Source organism: Colletes gigas, unplaced genomic scaffold (assembly GCF_013123115.1).
Source record: "Colletes gigas isolate AHSC1104 unplaced genomic scaffold, ASM1312311v1 Colletes_gigas_Sc00010, whole genome shotgun sequence".
Classification (NCBI taxonomy): Eukaryota; Metazoa; Arthropoda; class Insecta; order Hymenoptera; family Colletidae; genus Colletes; species Colletes gigas.
Window position 1 is genome coordinate 8,234,372 of NW_025106639.1, and position 24,320 is coordinate 8,258,691.

Consider the following 24,320-nt stretch of genomic DNA (forward strand, 5'->3'; position numbering starts at 1 on the left):
CCCGTGGCTTCGTTTCCAGGACTGCAACAGGCGGCAGAACTCACCCGTGGCGACCACCGTGCCCAGGACGCACAGGGACAAGACCGCGGCGCTCGATTGGAAGCTGGACGAGGCTCTGAAGAGGACTCACAACGCGACGATGATCAGCCTGCTCAGCGACAGCGATCACCACTCGGACCAGGACAAGAGCCAGTTGGTGGCGGAGACGCGGCCGCAGACGGAGAAACCAAAGGTGGCGGACGCGAGGAAACGCGGACGACCCAGGAAACCGACCAAGAGCCCGAAGGCCGGACATCGGACGACGGAGGACACGCTGAAGACCGGAAAGCCACGCAGCAGAACGCGGGGTGTCGGCAGCCCGGTGAAGAAGAAGCAGCCGATCTCCAAGGCGACCATCGCGACCAGCGACGATGGCAGCGACGACAGGTCGCAGGGTGCTTCGAGCGCGTCCGACAGCGATCGTCCGACCAGGGTGTCGCCGGTGGTCGCTGCCGTGATCAGCGAGAAGAGGCGGACCAGATTGAGCGGCTCATCCAGCGAGGACGAGAATCCGACGAACGTTAAGCACAACAGCGCCTCCGAGGACGACACCACGCGATGGAGGAGAGTACCGATCAAGAGGAGCAAGCCCGCGGACTCGCCCAAGAAGCAGGAGAAGAAGAAGAGCCCCGCGAAACCGAAGTCCAGGAAGTCTAGCTCGAGGGTGGCCAACGTCGGCGGGTCCGACTCGGACAGCGAGTCCGAGGTGTCGGTGAGGAACAGCCGTATCCAAGTCGCGAGGTGAGAACATTGTTTGTAATAGTATTTTTAATTTCGAAATACGTAGCGCGCTCGATGTTTTAAATACGAATTATATTTGGTACCGAACCGTGCACGAATAGCATCGTATCGCGCGCCATATGTTCGCTGCCCCTGTTGCGAGGAATGTCATTATTCACCCCTCTAAATATCATTGAAATCTCCGGCGGGGCAGCTGCAGTATGCCCCTCTTGTTAGAAGCGATCGCATAGGCGGAGGCTAGAACGGTCAAAAACATTTGATCGTTTCGTGTTAACAGGGTACCTCCGAGGCCAAGGGCGCCTCCAACGCGGACGACTTCTCCGGAGAACTCGGACAGCGACAACAGTCCAGGCCCGAAGCTGCAAGAGGAGGACGCCGGGAACGTGCAGGACAAGAAGAAGAGCGACACGCTTCGCAGGGTGTTCTCTACTTCGGTGGGCGGTGGGAAGGGCGGCGGTAAGGGTGGAAAGGGCGGAAAAGGCGGGGGTAAATGTGGGATTTACGTGGAGGAGTACACGACGTCCGCGAATACGCCTACCGGGGGTGAAAGCCCTTACAAAAGGCCGTCGTCGCAGGCGTCCAGCATCATTCAGTCGTTCCCGCCGCTCACGTACGTGAACGGCGTGTCGAGTTTGTACTGCAGGATCGACCTGAGCAGGCTTCCGCATATATCGCAGCTATCCAGGGGTCAGGAGCTGAGACAGCGCACGGAGCTGCCGGACACGAGGCCGTCGTCGCGACAGGCGTCCGCGTTGGCCGCCCAGGCCCCGCGGCCGCCCACGCCGGAGGAGGGCGAGATAGTGGACACGCCGCCGCCTCAGCAGCTGACCACGGACACCAGGAGTCACCACGGGGACGGTTTGTTGGGGGACGGCGATCACAAGAATCGCGCGGTGATCAAAGGCGAGCCGATCTTAGACTCGAAGAACAGTTGCGGCGGTGTCGTAGGCGGAGGTGCTAGTGGGGGTGGTAGTGGTGCTAGTGGCACGGGTAGCGCGCCCAAGAGGAAACGTAATCCGAGTTGTAGTTCCGTGTCCAGTTTGAGTATTGTGTGTTCGGTGGAGTCGAAGGGTAAGGGTACGGGCGAGCACAAAGAGAAGAAGAAGAGGAAAAGGAAACACGCCGACGTAGAGGCTGTTCTATCGAGGCCATCTTCCAGCCAGGTAAACCACGCCAAAGTTTCGCCAATAATCTTTACGCGCGAGCGACGCTCGTATCGCGTCTACGATACGGCGACGCTCGACGTAGCTAAGCGTAATGTAAATATCGTTGAACAGCAAAGCGATATACAGCCAACGAATCACGAACGGGAAGAAAAGCCCGACACGAGTCTATTGCCGCCCCCGCCCCCGCCTCAGCGCGTCTATTATTCCTACTTCAATCCTCAGAACGAAGTGTTGGAGGATCAGGATAGGTGGTAAGTGTAGGTTCCATCGGCGGCATGGTGACCCGGAACGAGGCGGTTATATACCCGATTCCGTGATCGTAGGGACCAGAATCAGTACCTGATGGAAGCGAAACGGCTGAAGCACAGCGCCGACAAGGAGTGCGAGCTCACGGCGCAGGGTATGCTTTACCTAGAAGCCGTTCTCTGTTTCCTGCTCACTGGCAATGCCATGGAGTCGGATCCTCTCACCGAGAGGGCGTCGTTCACCATGTACAAGGATACTCTTAGTCTCATCAAGTGAGTACATCTCTAATTAACCGCGAACCACCGCGAAGAGAGTACTTCCTAATTAAAGCGATCTCCGATTTCCCCTCGCCCCTACCCCTCTAGGTACATCTCCTCGAAGTTCAAGAGCCAGCAGAACAACTCACCGGAGAGCAATATACATAACAAGCTGGCCATTCTAAGGTGAGTGCAGCCACTTCGAGGCTTTCCTCTATCGCGCGATTGCGTTTCAAAAACGCTGTTGTCCTGCTTTTGTTGTTACAGCCTCTTTTGCCAGTCCCTCATATACTTGAAGCTCTTTAAGATGCGCAGACACGAAGTGAAAGAGAATCAAAAAATTCTCACCGACTATCATCAGAAGGTGAGCACACCGTGGTCGTGGCGGACAGCGTCGCTCGTCCTTTGCCGTGATCCATTTAACGGACCGTCGTTCTTTCGCTATGCTTTCAGCCCGCTCAGGCGACCCCGGTGCAACCGGAAGGACAAGGAACGCCTTCTCTGTCGCCGACACCCTCGCCGGCCGGTTCCGTGGGTTCCGTCGGTAGCCAGAGCTCCGGGTACAGCAGCGGCGAGCTGGCGAACCGGGGGGCCGCTTCCGGTCAGCCTCAGGTAGCGCCTTACGTTAGCGTTCCGCTCAGCGCTCACAACGCTATGGCGAAACAAAATCATCATTTTGGTTTGCTGCTGAGTTGTCATGATCTCTGGGACCAGGCGTACGCTCTGGTAACGGACAAGCATAGAGGTGAGCATCGAGAATCGTTAGAGCGACGGACCAAAGGAGGGTTTAGCCTGGAACGATAACGAGACGATACGGTTCGTTTTTGTTTCCGTGTTGCAGAATTCTTCATCGAGCTGGATGAGAAATTGGGACCCCTCACGTTGAAAAGTTCGCTGCGCGATCTGGTGCGTTACGTTCAGGCTGGCATAAAGAAGCTCCGAGATCTCTGACCACAGTGGCATAGCCCCCGGCCACCCACCCCGAACTACATCACTTCTCTCCCGCAGAACATGGCCACGTATCCGACGATGTTCACGTAGAATCGGTCGCGACGCGTCGAACGAGCTTCGCGGGATTCGGGACTAGCTACGGAACGCCACGGTCCGTGCGCCAGCGGTGTGTGATACGCGTTAGACAAATTTCGGAGGAGCGGAGGAGAGAGAAGTCGAGTTCGTTCTTAGCATGCAAGGACCGTTCTCTCGTTGGGGGTGGCAAGAAGAAAGGAGAACCGGTGGTTGTGGGGGGAATATCCGGCCGCGAGTATGAGCGTGGGGATTGCACTCGCTCGCACCTAGGACAGCTAAATCAGTTTCTCCCTTTTGGATCGCGTTCAGTTGAAGCGCCCCGGCATTTTTTGTTCGACTCTTAGGCATCAACTTTAGTCAATTCGAAGCGACTCGTCTAACCGGTGAAGGGCCAGAGATGGGGATTCCCGTGGATCCGTTCCCGATCGCGCGGAGAAACTACACCCGGTACACTCTGCGCGTAGCGTGCATTACTTATTCTTGGAGACGAGGCTTTATCGCCGATGGAATTATGTGGAGACTGACGGCGATGCGAAATCGGAGAACGATAACGGAAGATAATAACACGTACGTTCGAAAAGTTAAACGTTCTTTTGTTTGTAAATTATCGAGATGAATCGAAATCGAGGGGAAGTAAGACGAGGGGGAAGGAGGGAGAAGGTAGAGTGAAGAATATAACGAAGAAGGAATAAGAAGTGCCACAGAAGCGCCCGTGTGTTCTCGCTTTACGGTGCGCCGCAGCCGACGTTACCTGAAGCATGAGTTTCGTTTTGGCGATTCGAGTGCGACGAATACACAAGGATATATACATATATGCATATAGTTTATTACCTATATAAATATATAAATAATTATAAATATATATATTATATATATACATAGATATGAATATATTTAATGAAAAGAGAGAACCAACGCGTCACGCACGCCTGAGTTTCGTTTTTAGCAAAAAAAAAAGAAAAAAAAGAAGAAAAAGAAAAAGGCGGTCGCGAGATTCGTGAGGTTGGGAGAGAAAGAGAGCGAGAGAGAGAGAGAGTGAGAGAGAATGTGGGTGAATTGGTGCGATGTATTTTCTCTTCGGGTGGAGAGGGATGTGCGCCGCGCGCGAGCAACAAGATCAACGGTCGATCACGATCGACGCACTATAAACGAAAATACTATTGTCGAACGTCTACGAACGACGGACGCACGACTCTTTTTGTAGATAGGTTACAGAAAAAAAAAGAAAGAAAAAAGGTAACTTAGATTAGATAATTAATACGCAACAAGGAGGAGGACAGAGAGAGAGAGAGAGAAAAAAAAAATGAAGAGTTAAACGGTAACAAAAAACAAACCAACCAATACACATATTATTTATATTACTTAGAACTTAAACGGGGAATAAGTAGAGGTTCTAGCGATGAGAAACAAGAAATAAAAAAAAGAATATTCAGATAATTGTACGTATAGCGCATACCACACACATTATACATAGTGCGATTAAAGGAGAAATAATAATAATAATAATAAATTTAAAAAAAAAAAAAAAGTGAGAAAGGAAAGCGAGAGAACAAGGCACCGCCAGGACGCGAAGTAATAAGAGATCTCGCGTGTAACGGAGGGATAGACCGCGCGCACGCTCTCTCGCGTTACACGGGACGCAGAAGAGGAATTTAATCGAAGGAAACAAAGGAAAAAGAAAAAAAAAAGAAAACAAGCGTAACGGATAAGCAAGTTGCTCATGTGTATATTTTTGTAAATAGGTATTTGCGAGTGCCGCCGCCTTGAGGGCGGCCTGTCGACGCGTCGCAAAGCGCGCCAGGCCGGCCCGCCCCAATTTTTGCTACCACAAATCTTATCGAGAATCAGGAAATTTCTGGTAAAAAATGAAAGAAAAAAAATATTAAAATACACGAACACACAAGATGTTACAGACATGTCCGCCGAATTTGTCCCGAAGGTTCTTTCCGAGTCTAGTTCTTACTCGTAACACTAAGATAATTATTTTTCTTTTTTATTCGTTTGTCGATCGTACGTACTCACTCTTCATCCGCGCCTTCCACGAAAAAAACGAATTGGTTCCTGTCGTCGTTTCCGTTAGCGTATCGCTACTTTCTGCTTCCTTTCGTTTGGTTTTGTTTTTTCTTTGTTTTTCCGTTACCGACAGAAGCGAGCGAGAAACCGTTTTGTCGCAGATGCGCGCGCTATTCACGCGCGACTTTCCTCTACTTTCATCGATCCACCGACTGCGTGGCCGAGGGAACGAAAAAAAAGGCTTGAAGCGAACAAAGTATACGAGGGCCTGAGCGTTCACGTGCTTCTCTGTCTTTCTCGATAAAAAAACGGCGAATTCGATTCGATCGCGCATTCGCGACCGGAAATAGAAACGGGGGACGTCGAAGAACGGAGCGAGAAGCGTTAGCAAACGATCCCGTCGGCACACGGACGCGCGAAAACACCGATATCTTATCAATCATTGGACCACTTATCGTCGAAGCAAACTTATCTCGAGAACCACGGTCGAACATATCCGAACGTAAAGCTTAACCCGATCGAAAGAGCCGTCTTTTTTTTCCTGTTCGTTAGAAGTTAAAGTTGGACCAATCTGTCGTTCCGTGGTGGCCGAATCGGTCGGTTTGCTAACACTTTTCCGAGCTTGGAACCGCGATCGAGAACAACGATTGGGCTACGGTTGACGAGATCACGGGGACCCATAGAGTTACTAAGCGCGGTCCAATGGTTCACGGGATACAATTTTATACCTCGCGTGCGCGTGCACACGGACGCAAAGGACAAGGAGAACTAAAAAAAGACAAAAAAAAAAAAGAGAAAGAGAAGTCTATTAAAAAGTTTTGATATTTTCGAGACACATATTTATAGCGGATACGTATATAAATATCAGGCCCTTCGTCTCGTCAGCCGGTAAAACGAGCACGCGGGATCGAGCGATCGAAATCGAACGCGTTTCACGCGCTTTTATCGAGAAATGTGTTGGTCGCGTGCATGGGTGGTTTTCTGCGTGTGCAAACGGGTGTGGAACGAGCGTAATCGTCCGCGGTTTTCCTTTTTTTTTTTTCTTTTTCTTTTTATTATTATTATTATTGTTACTATTATCGTTGTTTAAAGTAGTAGACGCAGCGGACCTCGCGCACAGAGGCATTCTTTCTTTACTTTCGGCGAGTCTACGGTTCCTACTTGACCTCCAAAGACGAAAAGCGAAGGGTGCTGTCGTTCCGATTACTATTGCCACGTAGGGGTTTGGAGGACAGACGGTTCTTTTTAAATGTTTATCTGGACGCGATCTTTTCTTGTTTCGTTGTTTTTTTTTTTCTTTTTTTTTCTTTTGGTTTGTCATTTGATCGACTCCAGGTCGGTTCGCGTGAACCTTTGCTACGGTTTAAAAAATGAAATTTTATCGTCACGCGTATATTATCATTATTATCGCAACCTTTATTATTAATTTTATTATATTATTAACATTATTATTATTAATATTATTATTATTATTGAGTTATTGGTACTACAAACGTTATATTTCGAGGTATTTATACGAATGAATGGGATGGATCGTGAGGTAACGAGAGTGTTGGGGGGGGTTTCGCGTGTCTGCCTGAGTGTGTGTTTGCGTTTGTACGGGAACAGCGTGAGGATCGAGAGGGGGGAAGGGGTCAAAGAGAAACAATGCAGGTCGCGACGACGGTTTGTACATTGTATCCGACACAGCAGCAAGAAATGGTTTTTTTTTCGACGGGTTTGATGGAAGTTTGTCGAGCGTACATATTATATATACATATGTATTATACATAATAATCTCGAAGTTCAGTTTAATTGCCGTTTGATTTTTGTCTTCTTTACCCGCTACGCCGTAAACTGTAATATAACTGTTATATACATGTATACATGCAGAAACACACACAGAGACACGAACACGAGCATATATAAACATAGACATGCAATCATAATTATATTGTTATATAAATAGTATTATATGATAATTATTTTACTATACTCTCGTATACGGTCACACTGCGTGCCACCAAATTCCGATGCTAAACGCGTTGCTCCGGCTGGAGAACTCTTCGGCCCCTCGCGAACGTGCCAACGAAAAAAAATAAATAAATAAACAAACGATCGGGTATCTTTTAATCGTCCGAGAAGCGTGGAGAGGTGGGGGTGGAGAATCGGGGTTCAGTGAAATTCGCGGATAAACCTTTAACGAACATTTCTAAAAAGATAGATCTATATTTCTATTTCGAGAGGAAACGGAACGGGGTCGAAGAGGGCTCGTCTTTCACGGTGACCGAGCAGCCGTGTGCGTTGGTAGCAACGAGCAATGCACAAGCAATTTAATTAGTTACGTATCGCGTGACGGCGATCGACGCGCGCCTAGGGGTGGACTCTGTTCACGATTCGAGGGGCAGTCTCCGAGCGAAACGGTAAACACGGCCGTGCCCCGAGAATAGAAAAGAGATCTCGTCGTCTCTTTGTCGACCCGGCGGCCGGGAACCGTGCGTGCAGTTTCCGAATGCAGACCCGACACCGTCACTCGTCAGAGTCCCCCGGCTCGCCCGACTTCCATTCGCGATCGCCGATAATCGCGCGTCGATCCGCCACGCTTCGAACACGGGGATCGTCTCGGACGACGGCCGGACGAACGAGCACCAAGCAAGCAGTTTTTGCAGGATTGCAAGGGAGGCAGCGAGAGAGAGAATGAGCGTGCGAGTGACTGTGTGGCGCGGCTTGCTGTTGCGGAAGAGAGCGTTGAGACAGAGGGTGAGGAAAGGCAAAGGGAATGGAGAGATGGGAGCGTTTCGTCCTGGGTCTGCTAGCGGGGGACTCATCGACCCTGGCAGGCCCTGCCTTAGACGCCGGGACATTCGATGGTCGGTCGTGGAGAGCGTAAAGGTTGAACGTATCCCTCTGTTGGCGAGTGCGGGGGACGTCGCCGATAACGCATGAGAGAGATACACGACGGCGGAGAAAGGAGCAATAAAGAGATACATAGAACGACAACCGCACCAAAGAGAGACCAAACTCGCTTAACGAAAGATAATTACTTGCTTTTTATTTATTTTTATTATTAATGTTGATTAATTATTGTATTTATTGGCGCGGAGGGCCGAGACACCTACCGCGTGCTCGGTCCAACCCCTACCGTCCCCGTCCCTCCAACCCTATCCCTGGAACAAGACCCAGAGGTTTCTCGATCCTATTATAGATCATCCTGAAAAGACCAGATCGCGCAACGTGTAATTTAGTCCACCAAAATTCGGTTTAATAGTTTTGATTCGCAATTTAGGCTCATGGATCTACGAACATTTCTCCTCGCCTCCTCCCTTTTACTTCCTTCACCAACTTCAGAGCCCCCGTTATTGCTCCTTTCTTTTCGATCGTGACACCGCTGTGTTCATAAGTCTTCCAAGACGGAGGATGCCATTTCGCTTTCTCATCCCCGTGCTCGTGCATTTCGTATCCGATGATAATTATAGTAGGCGTTTAACAAACCGATAATCCGTAGCTTGACCTGAAATCGCAGGGGAAAAAGTATCTTCAACACGGTTCGTCGATACGCACAAGCTCGATAAGAACAACCTCCAGTGATTCTTCCCTCTTTGCGTTTCCCATTCGCGACGCCTTAGAAACCCGAACAATATTAGCCCCAACAGTCTTTGTCTGTTCCGCAGATTGTCCAAAATTCGAATTGTTTTCGCCAGCGTTCCTGAAAAGCTTTCGAAAGTGCCTATCTACCAACGAATGTTATTTTTTTATCATCTTCGGTCGGTTTCGTTCGGATCGAAAGATCGACGCGTCGTTTCCTCGAAACAGCAAAATGTCGCATCCCTCCCATCTTCTTCAGACAGTTTTCATAGTGGCGAAACGACTCGTATCTCTTCGGTGAGGTTGCTCACGTTTAAAATACATATTTTGCGTTTGTCGCCCCGAAACGTTTGCTTCACGGTACTTCTCTGGCGAAAGTTTCTCCATTTTCGTCCCGGTATTATCGCGATACCAGCTACAGGTGTAAACGCGTCCATAGGCACGTGGAATGGCAACCCCGTGCAGTCCTGCATCCACATTTTGCTCGCTGCTCCGAACAAATGGCTCGCACCCGCACTCGCTTACGGATGCAAACCGGAACTTTTTTAACCGGCTTTTTTATCTATTTTATAGTAATCTCAGCTTAAGCAGATCAAGAGAGAGAGAGAGAGAAAGAGAGAAATAGAGAGAATGAGACGATTCTTTTGATAAAAGTGAACAATAAAAAGTGGAGAGAAAGGAAGAGACGACAGAGAGAATGAGAGGGATTTATGCGCAGCTGACGAACGGTTTGTAAATTGCGTACATAACAAAATAATAGGTAAATACCGTCGACGAAAAAAAGCAAAAAAAAAAAAGATGATGGAGACACGGTTCACTATGTCGTATGCTCTACGTTTTGTTTGTTTTGCGCCTTAGGCTTGCATTATGATTAATCTGATTATTATTATTATTAATTATCACCAACATCGTCATTATCATTATATTCTTATTATTATTATTATTAATTTTATTATTAATTTTATTATTATTATTACTATTATTGTGTATATGGTATAAATTGTAAAAAGGAACGTATTTACTATAACATATTCATTTTACGGGATTTACGAGATCCTTCGAATGAACAAATTGTTTAAAATAAAGTGAAGGAATAAATAAAATATTGACCAATTAACACAGACAGTATTCAATGCCCTGCGGCGTGTCCCCCGATCATTGTACTTCGGTTCGTGACTTTCTTTTTAAGGGTTAGCTTTGCAGCGTATGAATAGGGATTATCTTGGAAGCTTGTCACGTTCGAGACCCTTTATTTTATTTATTTATTTTGTTTTTACGCGGGGAAATCCTCATGTATCGGCTAAAACCCCACGATGACCATCCTCAGGCGCCTGGTGAGGGATCGAGAACTCTAGTGACCATCACAGAGTTCCCCGTTGTACCTTTTCAGGCCCCTCAAGGTGGGAGGCACTCCTCTCACCGCATTCTCACTCAACCACAGGCCTTAACCCCCCCACTCGAAGAGGTGGTATGTATCTTATAACTAAGGAAATGATTTGGAGAGGAAAAGAAAGGTAAAAATGATGAGAACACTTAGAATTCTTTGAGACTATCATTTATTGCCGTAGATTTATTTTACACAAATGTTAACACGTATATATCATGTCCAGTAGTTGTCAACACTTGTCAGGAATCGTGTGCTGTTAGCAGAAGTCAGCAGTAGCCAGTAGTAATCGTTATACGTGTTGTCAGAAATATAAGGGGTGGTCAGCAGAGGTCAGCATAGTGTAAGAAAGTGGAACGAGGTATTCCCGATGCACCCATCTCTATCAAGACCGAGTACACCGCGTATGAGTCATGCAACATCTCGCTCGATTAGCAAACGCCGTGCAATATAGGTCGAAACAGAAATGCAACAATGTTGGCCGACTACCGGGGAGAGAGATATTCTTGTCGGGATACGTCGTTCACGAATGTGTGAAGCAATATTCTTAATTAAGTCCGCGTCCATAACGGTCGGTAGTTGAAACTCCTGGCCGCGCAGCTTCTACGCAAATGAGACCGGAAGGAGGATAAAAGATCCATTAAAGTCTAATCCATTGCCCGAGGCATTTGCTAAATTAAATATCCTGGTAATGCATGTTCGAATCTAGACCTAAATAATCCAAGGTTAAACAATGGAAAACACGTAATCGGCGCTCGTTACGGTTAACTTTTTCGTACCCGTCGACCTCGAATCTCACGTCGGAGCTTTTTACATCGTCGAAAGAAGTCAGAAATTTATGTCGCGTGTAATTTATACGGCAAGTGCCTGTAATTTTCACTCGTTAAATCGTTATACTTCCGCGGGCTTCTTCCAGGAGTTCTCCGAGCTCCTTCGACTGGAAACTGGTGTCGAAGTTTGCCAAGAAAATGTAGCGGATCGTGAACAGAGTTTTTCTAATATAGTAAATAATTTGAAACACGCCGTAGCATGATTTCCAGGAGGAACGCGACCAGGGACGCGACGAGCCCGAAGATCAGTATGTAAAACGCGAACGCAAGGTCCTTCAGCCTCATCACGTGATAGCCTTTCTTCTCGGCGTCTTTGCTCTTCCCTAGCCACTTGTGCACGTATCGAGTCATCGTCCTGTCCCACGAGTGATCGATCAATCCACCTTGCGACATGTGCATCAACAATTCACCGACCCTGCTCCTCAGCGGCCAATCCGGTCGCACCACCAGGCCGGAGTACAGCGTGTTTATCCTGTGCTTGGACAGATGAAGGTTCTTCTCGAAGGCGATACCCAACAACGTGGACCTGTCAGCCGCGCATGCAACGTTCTCCAACTTGATCACGTAGTCGCTGCAGTCCCAATGCTCCACAGTCTTCACGCGGGAGAAGAGCACGTCGTCGAACACGGCGTTCTTGTATCCGTGGTACGCGTAGATCGCAAACCTGGACGCCTTCAGCGCGTCGATGGAGTCCACCGGAAGCCTAGGCGTCGAGGAAGTCAGCAGGGACGATAGATTGCTCTGAAACGTGGATACCGTCAACATGGACAGAAGGAAAACCGTGACCAGGTAGATCCTTAAGGAACTTCGTCGTGGAAATCGTAGCATCGAGTTGTTCAGCATCATTCGAAGGACTTCCAGACTCGCGTCGGTCGCTCCTCTGCGAAAGAACACCTGGAGGAGGATCACCGTGCCCGAACAGACCAGAAACACTCCCAGGATGAACACAGGATTCATGAACTTTAGGATCTTCGCGTGGGCTGACTCGTTTTCGGGATACCTGGTCAGAATGCTGATCCCGGAGTTCACGTGGGGGTAGGTCATGGTCATGTTAGGCTTGTTGAAGATGTACTGGATGTTCATCAGCAGGTCGTAAACGCCTGACGACACCAGTGGCAGGTATTCGTAGTAGTGGGTGTTGTTGGTGATCCCTGTCAGTCGTAAGCTGGCGTTCAGTTTCGACCAAAGCAACGTGGCGATCGTGCCATCCACGCCGCCTAGTTTCGTCGGCGATCTTTTGGAGAGATCTATCGCGAGACTAGGAGGACTGTGAAGGCCCACTGCGTTCACCGGGTATCCCCCCAGTGTTCTCGTCTTGGAAAAGTCCAAGTTTTCGCACGATGTCCGACCTGCAAGCAATTAGGTCCTCGGAAGAAGCGGGCAAGTTTTGATCGATGGCTTAGAAATGATCTACAAACTCTGGTCGAAGGATTGCACGAGCAGGGTCCAAGGATCGCTATCCTCGAAGTCTTTGGTTGCTTCGCGCCAAGGCGATGGCGCCCACGAGGTGAATGGGTTGTAGGTGTACAGTTGCAAGCCATTTTGACCGACGCATAGAAACGTGGACGACAAAAGGTTTTCTTTCCACGCAATTTTAAGGACCTGACGCGCATTTTGGCAGCCATCTTGCGTAGAATGATCGTCCAGGATGAGGTAAAGCGCCGAGGGATTCCACCATTTTGTACGGCGTAAGTCTTTTATGGTACTTTTCAAGTTATCCGGAGAGTGTAGGATCAATACGAATGTACGTATCTTCCGATCCTGTTGGAACGTCCGTGAAAATTGTTGGAACTTTTCCGTGTCGTTTATGGCGATTAGGGAAACCTTTCTCAAAGATTCTTTCGTCCATTTCATCGATGCGTTCGAGTCTGTTACAATTCCGATATTATTTAGTTCCGGACCCTTGCAAGCACTCAACGCGGTGGTCTATAAACCGAAAATAGAAATATTGGTCTTTTAATCTTTTCGAATGTAAAAGAAATTTTACCAGGGCCTCCGTCAGAACTTCAAATTGGTCCAGATCGATTTGTAACTTCGAGAGTGCCATCGATACGCGCCAGTATATTATCAGGAGCAGAAATATTATCGCGACGTTCATATTTACTGCATCCAGAGTCTCTTAGTATCTTCGCTCGTGCTTTTCAAACGATACTGTCGGAACTTGGGTCATAGTAATTGTCTTACTGCACCAGGGTTTGTTTGCGTTCGAAGATCGATATATTCCTAGTGATTCCGATATCTTCGAATCTTTTCCTAACAACGGACTGTCAAATCCCAGAGGAATTTCTCTATAGTAAACGTCATGGTAACTCCAATTGCTTCGTAGAATCCAATCGATAGAGTGTTGCAAATTGTTTAAGACGTATTGTCACAGATATCACCATTCAGTAATCTTCTATATTTTTAAGTTATTCTGTTTCTGATACATCTTTCGAGATTATACATGTTTTAAACGTAATTATCGCAAGACTCCATAAACGTGGGATGCTGCTTCAAACTGTGCAACAAATTTGCGATTTTACACTATTTTTAAACTACCTGAAATATAATATAAAGGTGCTTGTATCTATTAACGTCTGTAAAGCTCGAAAAGGAAAGCCGCGGTGGCGCAAGCGTATCCGTATCCCAGCAAGTGGAATCCGAAAGCTATGTGCCTCATTTTCAATATCCTGAAGCTCTTCTTGTGGTTTTGTCGTTTCCTCTGCCAAGCTATGTACATCTTCCTGGTGTTGAGTTTCCTCCACATGTCCACCAGCCCGGCCTCCACGATGCTGCTTATCACCTCTGTCACACGATTAAACAACGCCCAATTCTCCCTTGTCACGTAAGCCTGCACGTTCTGCTGTATCCTCTTCGAGTGATGGAGGTTCCGCGACTTTCCCACGTACAGGTGAAGGCAATCGCCCAGACATGCGACGTTTCTCGATCCAAGGACTCGCTCCTTGCATTGGTCGTTGCTGACCCCGTGGAAACGCGACCTCAACACGGAGTCGTGTATCTGTTCCATGTGATAGATCGGCCCGTATATTTGGTAATTCGACTCCTGTAAAAAGATGCGTCGATTCTGATTCTCCATGTATTTTATATCGTCTGGTATTCGTGGCTTTTGGTCATCAGTTATTCAGAGCTAGGGTTAAATTGAACTATTTTGTTGAATAATTATTTGTTAACTAAATACAACAGAGTTTCGATCTAAGATATAAGTTCCAGCCTTCTCGCTCTTGAACAACTGAAATTCGATGGCATACGATTCCAAGTCTCGACTTCTGCCAACCTTCGTTGGCCCCTGCTGACCATTGCTGATCTCTACATCCCTTTACTGGTGGCCAACTCGTGTCAGCAGGTAATGTCATAAAACTGTTTTACCTAGTTATACCCCTTTTTACCTCAAGTATAAGGTACGACTACATGTACTTTTGAATTTTCCTACAGTCCTCCGCTGGCCTCTGCTGACCACGTCTGATATTGCCAACGTCTCTCGTCCTCTACTGGCTTCTGCTGGCCTCTGCTGATCACCGCTTATATTTTTGACAACGTATAACGATTACGACTGGCTACTGCTTGGCTCTGCTCGTCTCTGCTTATCACTACTTGCCACTGCTGGTCTCTGCTGGCCTCCACTGGCCTCCGCTGACCACTGCTGACCACCCCCGATGCTTCCAACAACGTATAATGATTACTACTTGCTACTGCTTGCCCCTGCTGATCCCTGCTAACCCCTGCTAACCCCTGCTAACCCCTGCTGACCCCTGCTGACCACTGCTGACAACCCCCGATGCTTCCAACAACGTATAACGATTACTACTTGCTACTGCTTGCCTCTGCTGACCCCTGCTGGCCCCTGCTGACCCCTGCTAACCCCTGCTAACCCCTGCTGACCCCTGCTGACCCCTGCTGACCCCCGCTGACCCCTGCTGACCATTGCTGACCACTGCTGACCCTTGTTAACAACTTCTGCCATGATATATATGTATTAAAACATTGTATAATGTAAATCTAAGGCAATAAATGATATAATTACAAAGAATTCTATGTGTTGTCATTATTTTTACCTTTCTTTTCCTTTCCAAATCATTACTTTAGTTATAAGACTCCCTGAAAGTCCTTGGTTTCCCTGAACCCACTAGGAAGTCCTGAAACACCTCGGAAGTCTTGAAACTCAGAACTTTGCTAAAAATACAGGGTTTCCAAGAATTTTCGGCGTTTCCAAGAAATTCCAGGACTTTCCAGCTGTTTCAGGACTTTTTCGCTGTTTCAGGGCTTTTTCGTTGTTTCAGGACTTTCCAGCTGTTTCAGGGCTTTCCAATTTCCCGAAAAATTCAAAGTTTCAGGGCTTTTTCGTTGTTTCAGGACTTTCCAATTGTTTCAGGGCTTTTCAGCTGTTTCAGGACTTTCGAAAATTTCAAAGTTTCAGGGCTTTTTCGTTGTTTCAGGACTTTCAGCGGTTTCAGGACTTTCCAATTTTTCGAAAATTTCAAAGTTTCAGGGCTTTTTCGTTGTTTCAGGACATTCCAATTGTTTCAGGACTTTTTGACGAAAAAATTTAAAAGTTGATTTTTGATTTTGGCAGCAAGTACGAGACTCAAACACTTTGGGAATCCAATTTTAACCGGAAAAACGGTCTCTTAAAACTAAGGCAATGATTTGGAGAGGAAAAGAAAGGTAAAAATGATGAGAATACATAGAATTCTGTTAAATTATATCATTTATTGCCATAGATTTACATTATACAAGGCTTGAATACTTATACATCATGTCAGAAGTTGATAACAAAGGTCAGCAGTGGTCAGCAGGGGTCAGCAGGGGTCAGCAGAGGCCAGCAGAGGGATGCAGAGGCCAGCAGAGGGATGCAGAGGGATGCTGAGGCATGCAGAGACCAACAGGGGCAAGCAGGAACACGTAGTAATCGTTACACGTTGTCAGAATCATGAGGGGTGGTCAGCAGTGGTCAGCAGAGGCCAGCAGAGGCCAGCAGAGGGATGCAAGGGCATTCAGAGACCAACAGGGGCAAGCAGTAACACGTAGTAATCGTTACACGTTGTGAGAATCATGAGGGGTTGTCAGCAGCGGTCAGCAGCGGTCAGCAGAGGCCTGCAGAGGGATGCAGAGACCATCAGGGGCAAGCAGTAACACGTAGTAATCGTTACACGTTGTCAGAATCATGAGGGGTGGTCAGCAGTGGTCAGCAGAGGCCAGCAGAGGCCAGCAGATGGATGTAAAGGCATGCAGAGACCAACAGGGGCAAGCAGTAACATGTAGTAATCGTCACACGTTGTCGGAAGCATCAGGTGTGGTCAGCAGTGGTCAGCTGAGACCAGCGGAGGTTGGCAGAAGTCAGTCGTAATTGTTATACGTTGTCAGAAATATAAGTGGAGATCATGAGAGGCCAACAGAGGCTGTGAGAGGCTGGCAGTAGCTAGCAGTAATGGTTATACGTTGCCAGATATATCAGAAGTGATATCTCATATGATATACATATGTACGCTCATACATAGGAATAATAAAAAAGAATTTCTTTTCTTTTAATAATTCAAATATGATTGGGGGGTCTTGAAACGTGTATTTCCGAAAGAAAAATTTCACAAAATTTTGTTTCATTATAGTACTTTGGTTATATGCGCCTGCATAGGTCGGAAAGTAAAAGATACTTGGGCTGTCGAGACTTGGAATCGTATGCCGTCGAATTTCAGTTGTTCAAGAGCGAGAAGGCAAATGTGAGCCTTCCTCTCTCGACTCCCACGAGACGGTACGAAATTATAAGAGTTGGTTAGTTACTTTGAGATCCTCCAAAGTCATGATGTTGGGCCGTGGAACAGGCACGGTGAGCAGAGCGGCCCAATGGCTCTGAAGCAGCGGGCATATGATAATGAAAACCAGGAACACCGTGCTGAAGAAGATCCTGTATGCAGTTTGCTGGGGCAGTCGATGCATGGCGACGTATGTAAGCAGACGGGCGACGTTCAAGAATGCTCGTAGGAACCCTTCGTGTTTCGCGAGAACCATAAGGGTGATCAGGGAGACCGTGGCTTTCCCTAGGATCACGCTGGGACTCATGAAAGACACGATCTTTCCTACCTCGGATATTTCTCCGAGATTCTGCGTGAGCACGCAGAGGCCATCTTGACCATGAGGGAATGTATGCCTGTGTTGAATCAAATTTTCCTCAGTTCCCTTTTATAATATTAATGGTCGCGTAATTACAATTTTTCAACGCGCCATCGTTGGTATTTTCTTAATTGTTAATCTATATTAAATGTTGCTCTGTTTTAACGCTAGCGTAAGCAACGAGTCGAGACTTTACTTTCTTTTAGAGAAGATCTCGCGGAGAAACTCGAGTCACGATAGATTCGACATTCGCAATTGGATCGAGAGGAACACGTACGCGACTTTCCACATAGCATGGAAGCTTCTCGCGTTCATGCCCATGTCCACCTTGCCGGTGCCCACGTCCGCCAACAGTCCCATCATGTTCCCGTCGGGCCCGACCCCTCCTAGATCCGACTCGGTCCCATTGTACACGAGCACGTCCACCGTCGCGTTCAGCTTGCCAAACAGTATTTTCACGATTTCGCTGTTATCGCCGGCGAACATGTCCAGGCCAGGCTTATCGGGGTGCACGTCGAGGTGGGGCTCGAACGGTATCGCGTTCAACCTCACCACATATCCGTTCAGATTGCTCGTTCTGTCGAACGTCAAGCCCTCGCACATCCTCGGATCTTCTACGTTACAACATCAGTCTGTTTAATTTTTAATAACGATATGTCTTGGTGACATACAGTTACTATTCTTTTTTAACACTAAACCTACCGGCATTTTCAATTAAACAAACAATTTATGATTCAGTTTTATGGCAAACCAGCCGTATGATCCATAGGAAGTACTGAAACTTCTTTGGGTGTATAGAGTCAAAGTAAATGTTAAAATAAACATAGAAGATAATACAAATAATAATAGTTTATATGGTCATAGGATAGAGGGTTAAATGCCCTTTAAAATGAGCGTTCGAACGAGTCGATAGCGTAATTAGTTCCGGAGATATGAGGATTTTAGTTTCAAGTCGATCGGATGGGACCGAAGCGTTTGTTTACGTCGCGAGATCAATGGACTTTCTTACTACGGCCTTGCAAGGTCGTTGACCGCACGTGCTCGTAGTAAATAGTAAACGTGACGTCACTCGGTCACTCGGTCAGTGGGTCAACGTGCGACAAGGAGGTCCAGCGCGACGCGTCAGACGGAGACAGAGACAGTCGAATTAAAAAAATTACCATTTACATAAATTGCGATATCTCCGAAACGAAAAGTCCGATCGACAAAAACCAAACGCCATTTTAAAGGGGAGGCCTTGCCGCCTCTAACGGCGGCTCAATAATGGATAAAGCACTAGTAGTTTCGAAACTGCACGCGTCTAAAGTTTTAGTATTTTTAATACGCGTTGATAGACTGAAGATTCTCTCCTTTCGTCTTTCTTATACATATATTATCTATTATTAACTTATACCATCGTGGTATTTGGTCTTCAGCAGAACCCAAGGATGCCCCCTCGGTCCCTTGAAGCGTCCAGCCTGTTTCCAAATCCCCGGAGCATCGTCCGAATAGGGATTGTAAGCGTAAATCGCGAGTCCTTCGTCGGGATCTATGCACAGGAACACCGTGGAGAGGAGATCGTATTCCCAGGCGGTGGCTAGGAAGCTGTGAGCGTTCAGACAACCGCGATCTTCGGTCTTCCTGTCGATCAGAACGTGGTATCCGTTGTGGTTCGACCAGGTGGAGTCCCTGATCCGTTGCAAGAGCAGCCTCAGCAGAGGCTGAGAGGACGCTATCACGACGAAACGCTTTATCTTCCAGAGCAGATGCGCGAACGAGATCTCTTTGAACAGCCTGAACGAGTATCTGGCCAGAGCGAACAGCTCGAACGCCGTAGATCTCGATTCTGCCATCAGGGCCACCGGTAGATCCCCGAGGATCGATCGCTGGAGGAACTCGTCGTACTCACCCGCCAGCAACAGGGTGTCTTTAGGGTCGAACATCGCGCAGGATCGAACGATCGTCATCTGGAAAGTTTATTATCACGATCCCCTGGCCGAGTTTCAATAGTTTAATTAGAAACTGAGTTTAGGTACCGTTTTATCGATCACATCTTTGTAGGTGACCTCGCTGCTCGTTGTTGCATTTACGATCAACGCAGACACGGATAGAACAGTGCTCCAAGCTGTTTCATGCATGCTGGATTCTGGTCTGTTCAATGGTCGACAATTGTTGTTAGAAATAAGTAGCAAACACTTGATGCAACGACAAAGGAACTTCGATACTTTTATTTATTCGAGTCGGAGCGCTTTTTAAGAGTGTCACGATTTCGTTAAACTTATGCGACCGATCGTCACGGTTCGAGGACGAACGGAATAATGCTTCCTGCGACGAACAACCGACCCACGTTTCACGGTGTCCATTTGCACGATAACCATCTAAATCGACGCTTTCCCATTTCGGTGAATTAACGCGAAGCGTGATTCACCACGCAGATACCGCTTGATTTTAGGCCAGTAATTACCATCGACGACGAACCGAAACTTTAGGTTCGTTTGTAATGTTACGAATTTGTTGGGTGAATAAGCTTTTGTATTATCTATTTTCGACTGTGACTCGGTGCATCTGCAAGGCCGTCGAACGTCAATGGCCGGTATTATGGAAACTGCTTCCCCGGAGAAGACAGTTCTTCAAGGTGGGAGCGCAGCTCCGCGAACGACGAGTTTAAAACAGTTTAGCACCGGCCGCCGGCTCGAGTGCCCGTCTCTGGAGTTCGTCGTGGACGAAAAGAAGGGGATCCGTGTGTGTGCGTGTCTTGCAATTTGCATACGCCTGTTCGTTATCGCGACCGTTTCGGAACTCTCGAGTCATCCAGACGGCTCGTGCAGCGTTTCCACGCTGGTCGATCGACGAGAACGATCGTAAGTCGGCGAAAATAGTGGTCCGCCGGGGAAACCAGTTTGCGGCTCCTCCGGAGGACGAATTATCGCCCCGAGGGCGATGATCGGAGCGCAGGAAGCGATTCGGTACCTCGTACCGATAGTTCTTTTTATCGAACACGCGGCCGCAACCGCGCGACCGCACATCGTGTTCATTTTGGCGGACGATTTGGTAAGCGTCAAACTCTCCGACGTCGTTGCGTAATATTTGCTAACTTATTGTGTTCGTTTCGCAACTTTCGAGCAGACAGCGGTTACGGGGACTTTAGAAATCAAGCCTGAACCTCTATTTTCACTTAGAATCACTTACACGAGTAAACGTAACTTGGTAAATTGCTAGCAATTGATTATTTTTCAGTTTGCATCGATAACGAGTACGATTACTCCCACTCGTGTTCGTACGCTTGAAAAGAAACTTGTTTCTCACGAATTCTTTCCATTTATTTTTACTTCGAACATAATTCTTTAAGCCAATGTTTGTTTCGTTTATAGTGAGTCACCATTGTACGAATACGAGTGGGTGAGTAACTATATAGAAAAATGCGCGATGGCGGCGGAACGCTAATGGTTTTAAATCGATGGGCACAGGGATGGAACGACGTTGGATTTCACGGTTCCGGGCAGATCCCGACGCCCAACATCGACGCCCTCGCGTACTCCGGCCTCCTCCTGGACCGATATTACGTAAGCCCAATCTGCACGCCGTCCAGGAGCGCGTTGATGACTGGCAAGCATCCCATTCACACAGGAATGCAACACGGGGTACGTGGACGAGGTACGGACGCAGACAAAATAAACGAGCGTCTCGCGTCTTTGTCGTTGATCGTTTAAGCGCGCGACGGGCTTATGAATAAATAGAGTGTGGTATGTTCGCGGCTGGAACCTCGATGACTCGTTCGTCAACACATAAATCAACAAAGTCGCGCGTTCCTCCATCCATCCAGGGACACTATTCGAGGCCAGACTCGTAGCATTGCTCTTTTCGTTACATCATGAATGTCGTCCATTCTTCGTAGCTTCTAAATCAGAGAACGTCTAACGTTGCACCGTGTGTCGAATCAGGTTTTAAAGTGTGCCGAACCAAGGGGGCTTCCTCTTCGGGAGAAGCTTCTGCCAGAGTATCTAAGAAGCCTCGGCTACAAGACGCACATCGTCGGGAAATGGCATCTGGGCTTCTACACGAAGGAGTACACGCCGACTTACAGAGGATTCGACTCCCATCTTGGTTTCTGGAGCGGTCATCACGACTACTTCGATCACAGTGCCGTCGAAGATGCAAGTATTCCCGTAAAACGATTAAATTCGCTCGCTATGACTTCGTGCTAACTTTTAAACGCGATTACTGCGATCCTCGACGCAGCCTTACTGGGGTCTGGACATGAGGAGGAACCTTTATCCAGCTTGGGACCTTCACGGCCAATATACTACCGACGTCATCACGAGAGAAGCGGTGAAATTAATCGGTGACCACAATGCCAGCCAACCTATGTTCCTCTACATAGCCCACGCGGCTGTCCACTCTGGAAATGCCTACAATCCTCTTCCAGCCCCGGATCACAACGTCGCCAGGTTCAACGACATCCAGGATTACGATAGAAGACGCTTCGCTGGTGATTGAAAGACATCCTGGTCCTGGTGTCATGCGAATCCAAGGTACCTGACTTCTCTTCTTGTTTTTAGGTATGCTGAGCAAGCTGGACGAGTCGGTTGGCAGCGTCGTCGAGGCGTTGCACGCAAATGGGATGCTAAAGAACAGCATAATAGTGTTCTCCACCGACAATGGCGGCCCCCCGGCTGGGTTCAATTTGAACGCCGCGTCCAACTGGCCGCTCAGGGGCACGAAAAACACCCTCTGGGAAGGTAGTTCGATTGATCGAGAAGCTTAAACGATTGGAGTGAATCGCTAAAACTCTGTCAAGTTCAACCTGTACCTATTCCTAGTCCCAGCGTCTAAGGCAGCGATTAAGATAGTTTACATGGCTCTGATCAATTGATCTCGATTAGGTGGCGTTAGGGGAGCCGGCCTGCTATGGTCCCCCAAACTTAGGCGGCCTGGCAGGGTCAGCAGACAATTGTTTCACATCAGCGATTGGCTGCCGACGCTGCTCATCGCCGCTGGCGGGAATTCGTCGAATTTGAACATCGACGGCATGGATTTATGGGACTCCTTGAACGGAGACCTCGAGTCCCCGCGTACGAGCGTTCTCCACAACATAGACGACATCTTCGGCGTGTCGGGGGTCACGGTGGGCGACTGGAAACTCGTTCAAGGTACGAACCATTTTATCCTGACTACGAATGACTCCAAATTCTGTCTACGAGCCACGATACGTTAAAAGGAACGACTTATAACGGACAATGGGACGGATGGTACGGCCCATCCGGAAGAGAGCAGGTCTACAACGTGGGGGGCGTGATCGGGAGCGCGGCTGGTCGAGCAGTGGCCAGCGTGGGCCTCGATCTGTCCGCTGATACCGTTAGAAAGCTTCAAGCAGAGGCCACGGTCATCTGCCACCCCAAAAACGAGACTCTGCTTCCATGCAAGCCTCTGGAAGCTCCCTGTCTCTTCAACGTCCGCTTCGATCCTTGCGAGTACAACAATCTCGCCAACGAGTGAGTGGAACCGAACCCTCTCAACCCCTACGCGTCTGCTTTAAAGTAAATCTCCCTTTTTCGTCGCGTTCAAGGTACCCAACCATCGTCAACTCTCTGAAGCAAGAGCTGAGGAAATTGAACGCCACCGCGGTACCGCCTGGGAACATGTCTTGGGACAAGAGAGCGAATCCAGACCTCTGGGACCACGTGTGGACCAACTTCGGCGACTATCTCAACGAGTTGACAGAAACGGTGTAAAGAAATGCAAATAAAACAAGAGGAAGGAGCAGATGGGAGCATACATTTAACGTATACCAAAGTGCACAAAAGTTTCCGCCATCGATTACAATGTTACAATAATTAAGACGCGCAAATTTTTGTTGTACATAATGGAAATGTCGGATAATCGAGCAGCACCATCAGTCATCGGACGCCATCATGATTTTGGCGCACCTGGGGACCAAAGAAATGCCGTTAGAACGCGGAGAACCGCGGGAAGAGAGTTAAAACTCACCTGCACATCGAAGGAATCCATGCCCATCCGGTGGAACACACCTCCTCGGGCATCAGACAAGTGCACTTGCACTTCTCGGCGTCCCACACCATATTTTTCAACCTGTTGCAAATGGCTCGTTCCTCCATATTGATGCATTTGCACTCGCAGTTGTACTCGTCGTACACCTGGTTCTCGTTGCAATCTTCTTTCATCACGCTGCATCGACACCTACGATTTAATCGCCCTGTAGCCGAGGATCTATGCTCCATTTGTGCATAACAAGGGTAAACGATAGCGTAAGGAAAATAAATAATATTATTATTGAGAAATCAAACCTACCTTACACAACACAAATGAAAATTATAGATCTTGTTAGGTCTACCCTGATCGTGTGACAATTTGACGAAATTTTATCGTGAAAATTAAGGATCGAAGTTCATTTTACCTGCATTCCGTGTGTTCCTGGACGTAGATATAATGACAAGACATGGTGGTCGACGTAAGATCGATGGTCCTTTTAACGAGGACTCGTTTCCTCTTGGTCGCTATGGGCAAGCAGAGCAAATTATTTCCGCAGAAACCGTCGCACTTGTTCAGAGAAATCATGGCCGGGAAGTAGATGTGTCCAGACGTGGATGTTATCCTCTGTAAACTTTGTCGTGGCATGCACTTCACGTCCTTCATCTCCTTGTTAAATTCCGTTCGCGTTCTTCTACATTCTGCGACGGATAGTCGGAATTACGTAGAAAGTTTCGACAAAGTTACCGTTTCGAGCGTACCTTCCTTCGTCAGGTCTTCGACTTCTTCGTCGCGAAGGAATATATCGGTCATCGTGCGACACGTATCGGCACCGACTCTGCTAGAAAAATAGAAAACGCACGCGGCAAATACGAACGACTTCATTTTTCCTAGATCCGCGAAGTCGTAGATTTACTGGCCGTAGAACTACTAATCGTAGAACTGCTAGTCGCGGAACATTGCTCATAGATAATTCTGTTGC

At 47.9% G+C, this 24,320-nt stretch overlaps 5 protein-coding genes across 12 annotated transcripts in view; 2 read left to right on the forward strand and 3 right to left on the reverse strand.

The window, feature by feature from the left end:
* Positions 1–9,827, forward strand: part of LOC122398052 (AF4/FMR2 family member lilli) — a 145,688-nt gene extending 135,861 nt beyond the window's left edge. For 7 of the 8 annotated variants that reach the window (XM_043397665.1, XM_043397666.1, XM_043397668.1 and 4 more), the window contains 7 exons: positions 20–780; positions 1,058–2,197; positions 2,270–2,464; positions 2,558–2,635; positions 2,717–2,813; positions 2,903–3,194; positions 3,291–9,827. In XM_043397665.1, coding sequence (XP_043253600.1) covers positions 20–780; positions 1,058–2,197; positions 2,270–2,464; positions 2,558–2,635; positions 2,717–2,813; positions 2,903–3,194; positions 3,291–3,400 — 2,673 coding nt within the window. In that variant the 3' untranslated portion in view covers positions 3,401–9,827. The remainder of the gene's footprint in view (positions 1–19; positions 781–1,057; positions 2,198–2,269; positions 2,465–2,557; positions 2,636–2,716; positions 2,814–2,902; positions 3,195–3,290) is intronic. The other variant, XM_043397672.1, reaches the window with a different exon arrangement.
* A 1,604-nt stretch (positions 9,828–11,431) lies between these two features.
* Positions 11,432–13,364, reverse strand: LOC122397924. The gene is made up of 3 exons (XM_043397422.1): positions 13,254–13,364; positions 12,685–13,192; positions 11,432–12,615 (listed from the first exon to the last, which is right to left on the reverse strand). The coding sequence occupies exons 1-3, from the start codon at positions 13,362–13,364 to the stop codon at positions 11,432–11,434; spliced, it is 1,803 nt and encodes a 600-aa protein (XP_043253357.1).
* A 471-nt stretch (positions 13,365–13,835) lies between these two features.
* LOC122397925 lies at positions 13,836–19,488 on the reverse strand. Its single transcript, XM_043397424.1, has 5 exons — positions 19,387–19,488; positions 18,765–19,317; positions 17,649–17,982; positions 17,042–17,408; positions 13,836–14,309 (listed from the first exon to the last, which is right to left on the reverse strand). The coding sequence occupies exons 1-5, from the start codon at positions 19,486–19,488 to the stop codon at positions 13,836–13,838; spliced, it is 1,830 nt and encodes a 609-aa protein (XP_043253359.1).
* Positions 19,489–20,047: 559 nt separating this feature from the next.
* Positions 20,048–23,088, forward strand: LOC122397662 (arylsulfatase J-like). The gene is made up of 8 exons (XM_043396958.1): positions 20,048–20,401; positions 20,818–20,991; positions 21,292–21,504; positions 21,590–21,839; positions 21,910–22,089; positions 22,234–22,500; positions 22,569–22,842; positions 22,917–23,088. The coding sequence occupies exons 1-8, from the start codon at positions 20,291–20,293 to the stop codon at positions 23,080–23,082; spliced, it is 1,635 nt and encodes a 544-aa protein (XP_043252893.1). The 5' UTR covers positions 20,048–20,290; the 3' UTR covers positions 23,083–23,088.
* Positions 23,089–23,157: 69 nt separating this feature from the next.
* Positions 23,158–24,248, reverse strand: LOC122397663 (balbiani ring protein 3-like). Its single transcript, XM_043396959.1, has 4 exons — positions 24,100–24,248; positions 23,766–24,039; positions 23,339–23,548; positions 23,158–23,277 (listed from the first exon to the last, which is right to left on the reverse strand). The coding sequence occupies exons 1-4, from the start codon at positions 24,221–24,223 to the stop codon at positions 23,244–23,246; spliced, it is 642 nt and encodes a 213-aa protein (XP_043252894.1). The 5' UTR covers positions 24,224–24,248; the 3' UTR covers positions 23,158–23,243.
* Positions 24,249–24,320: the final 72 nt, after the last annotated feature.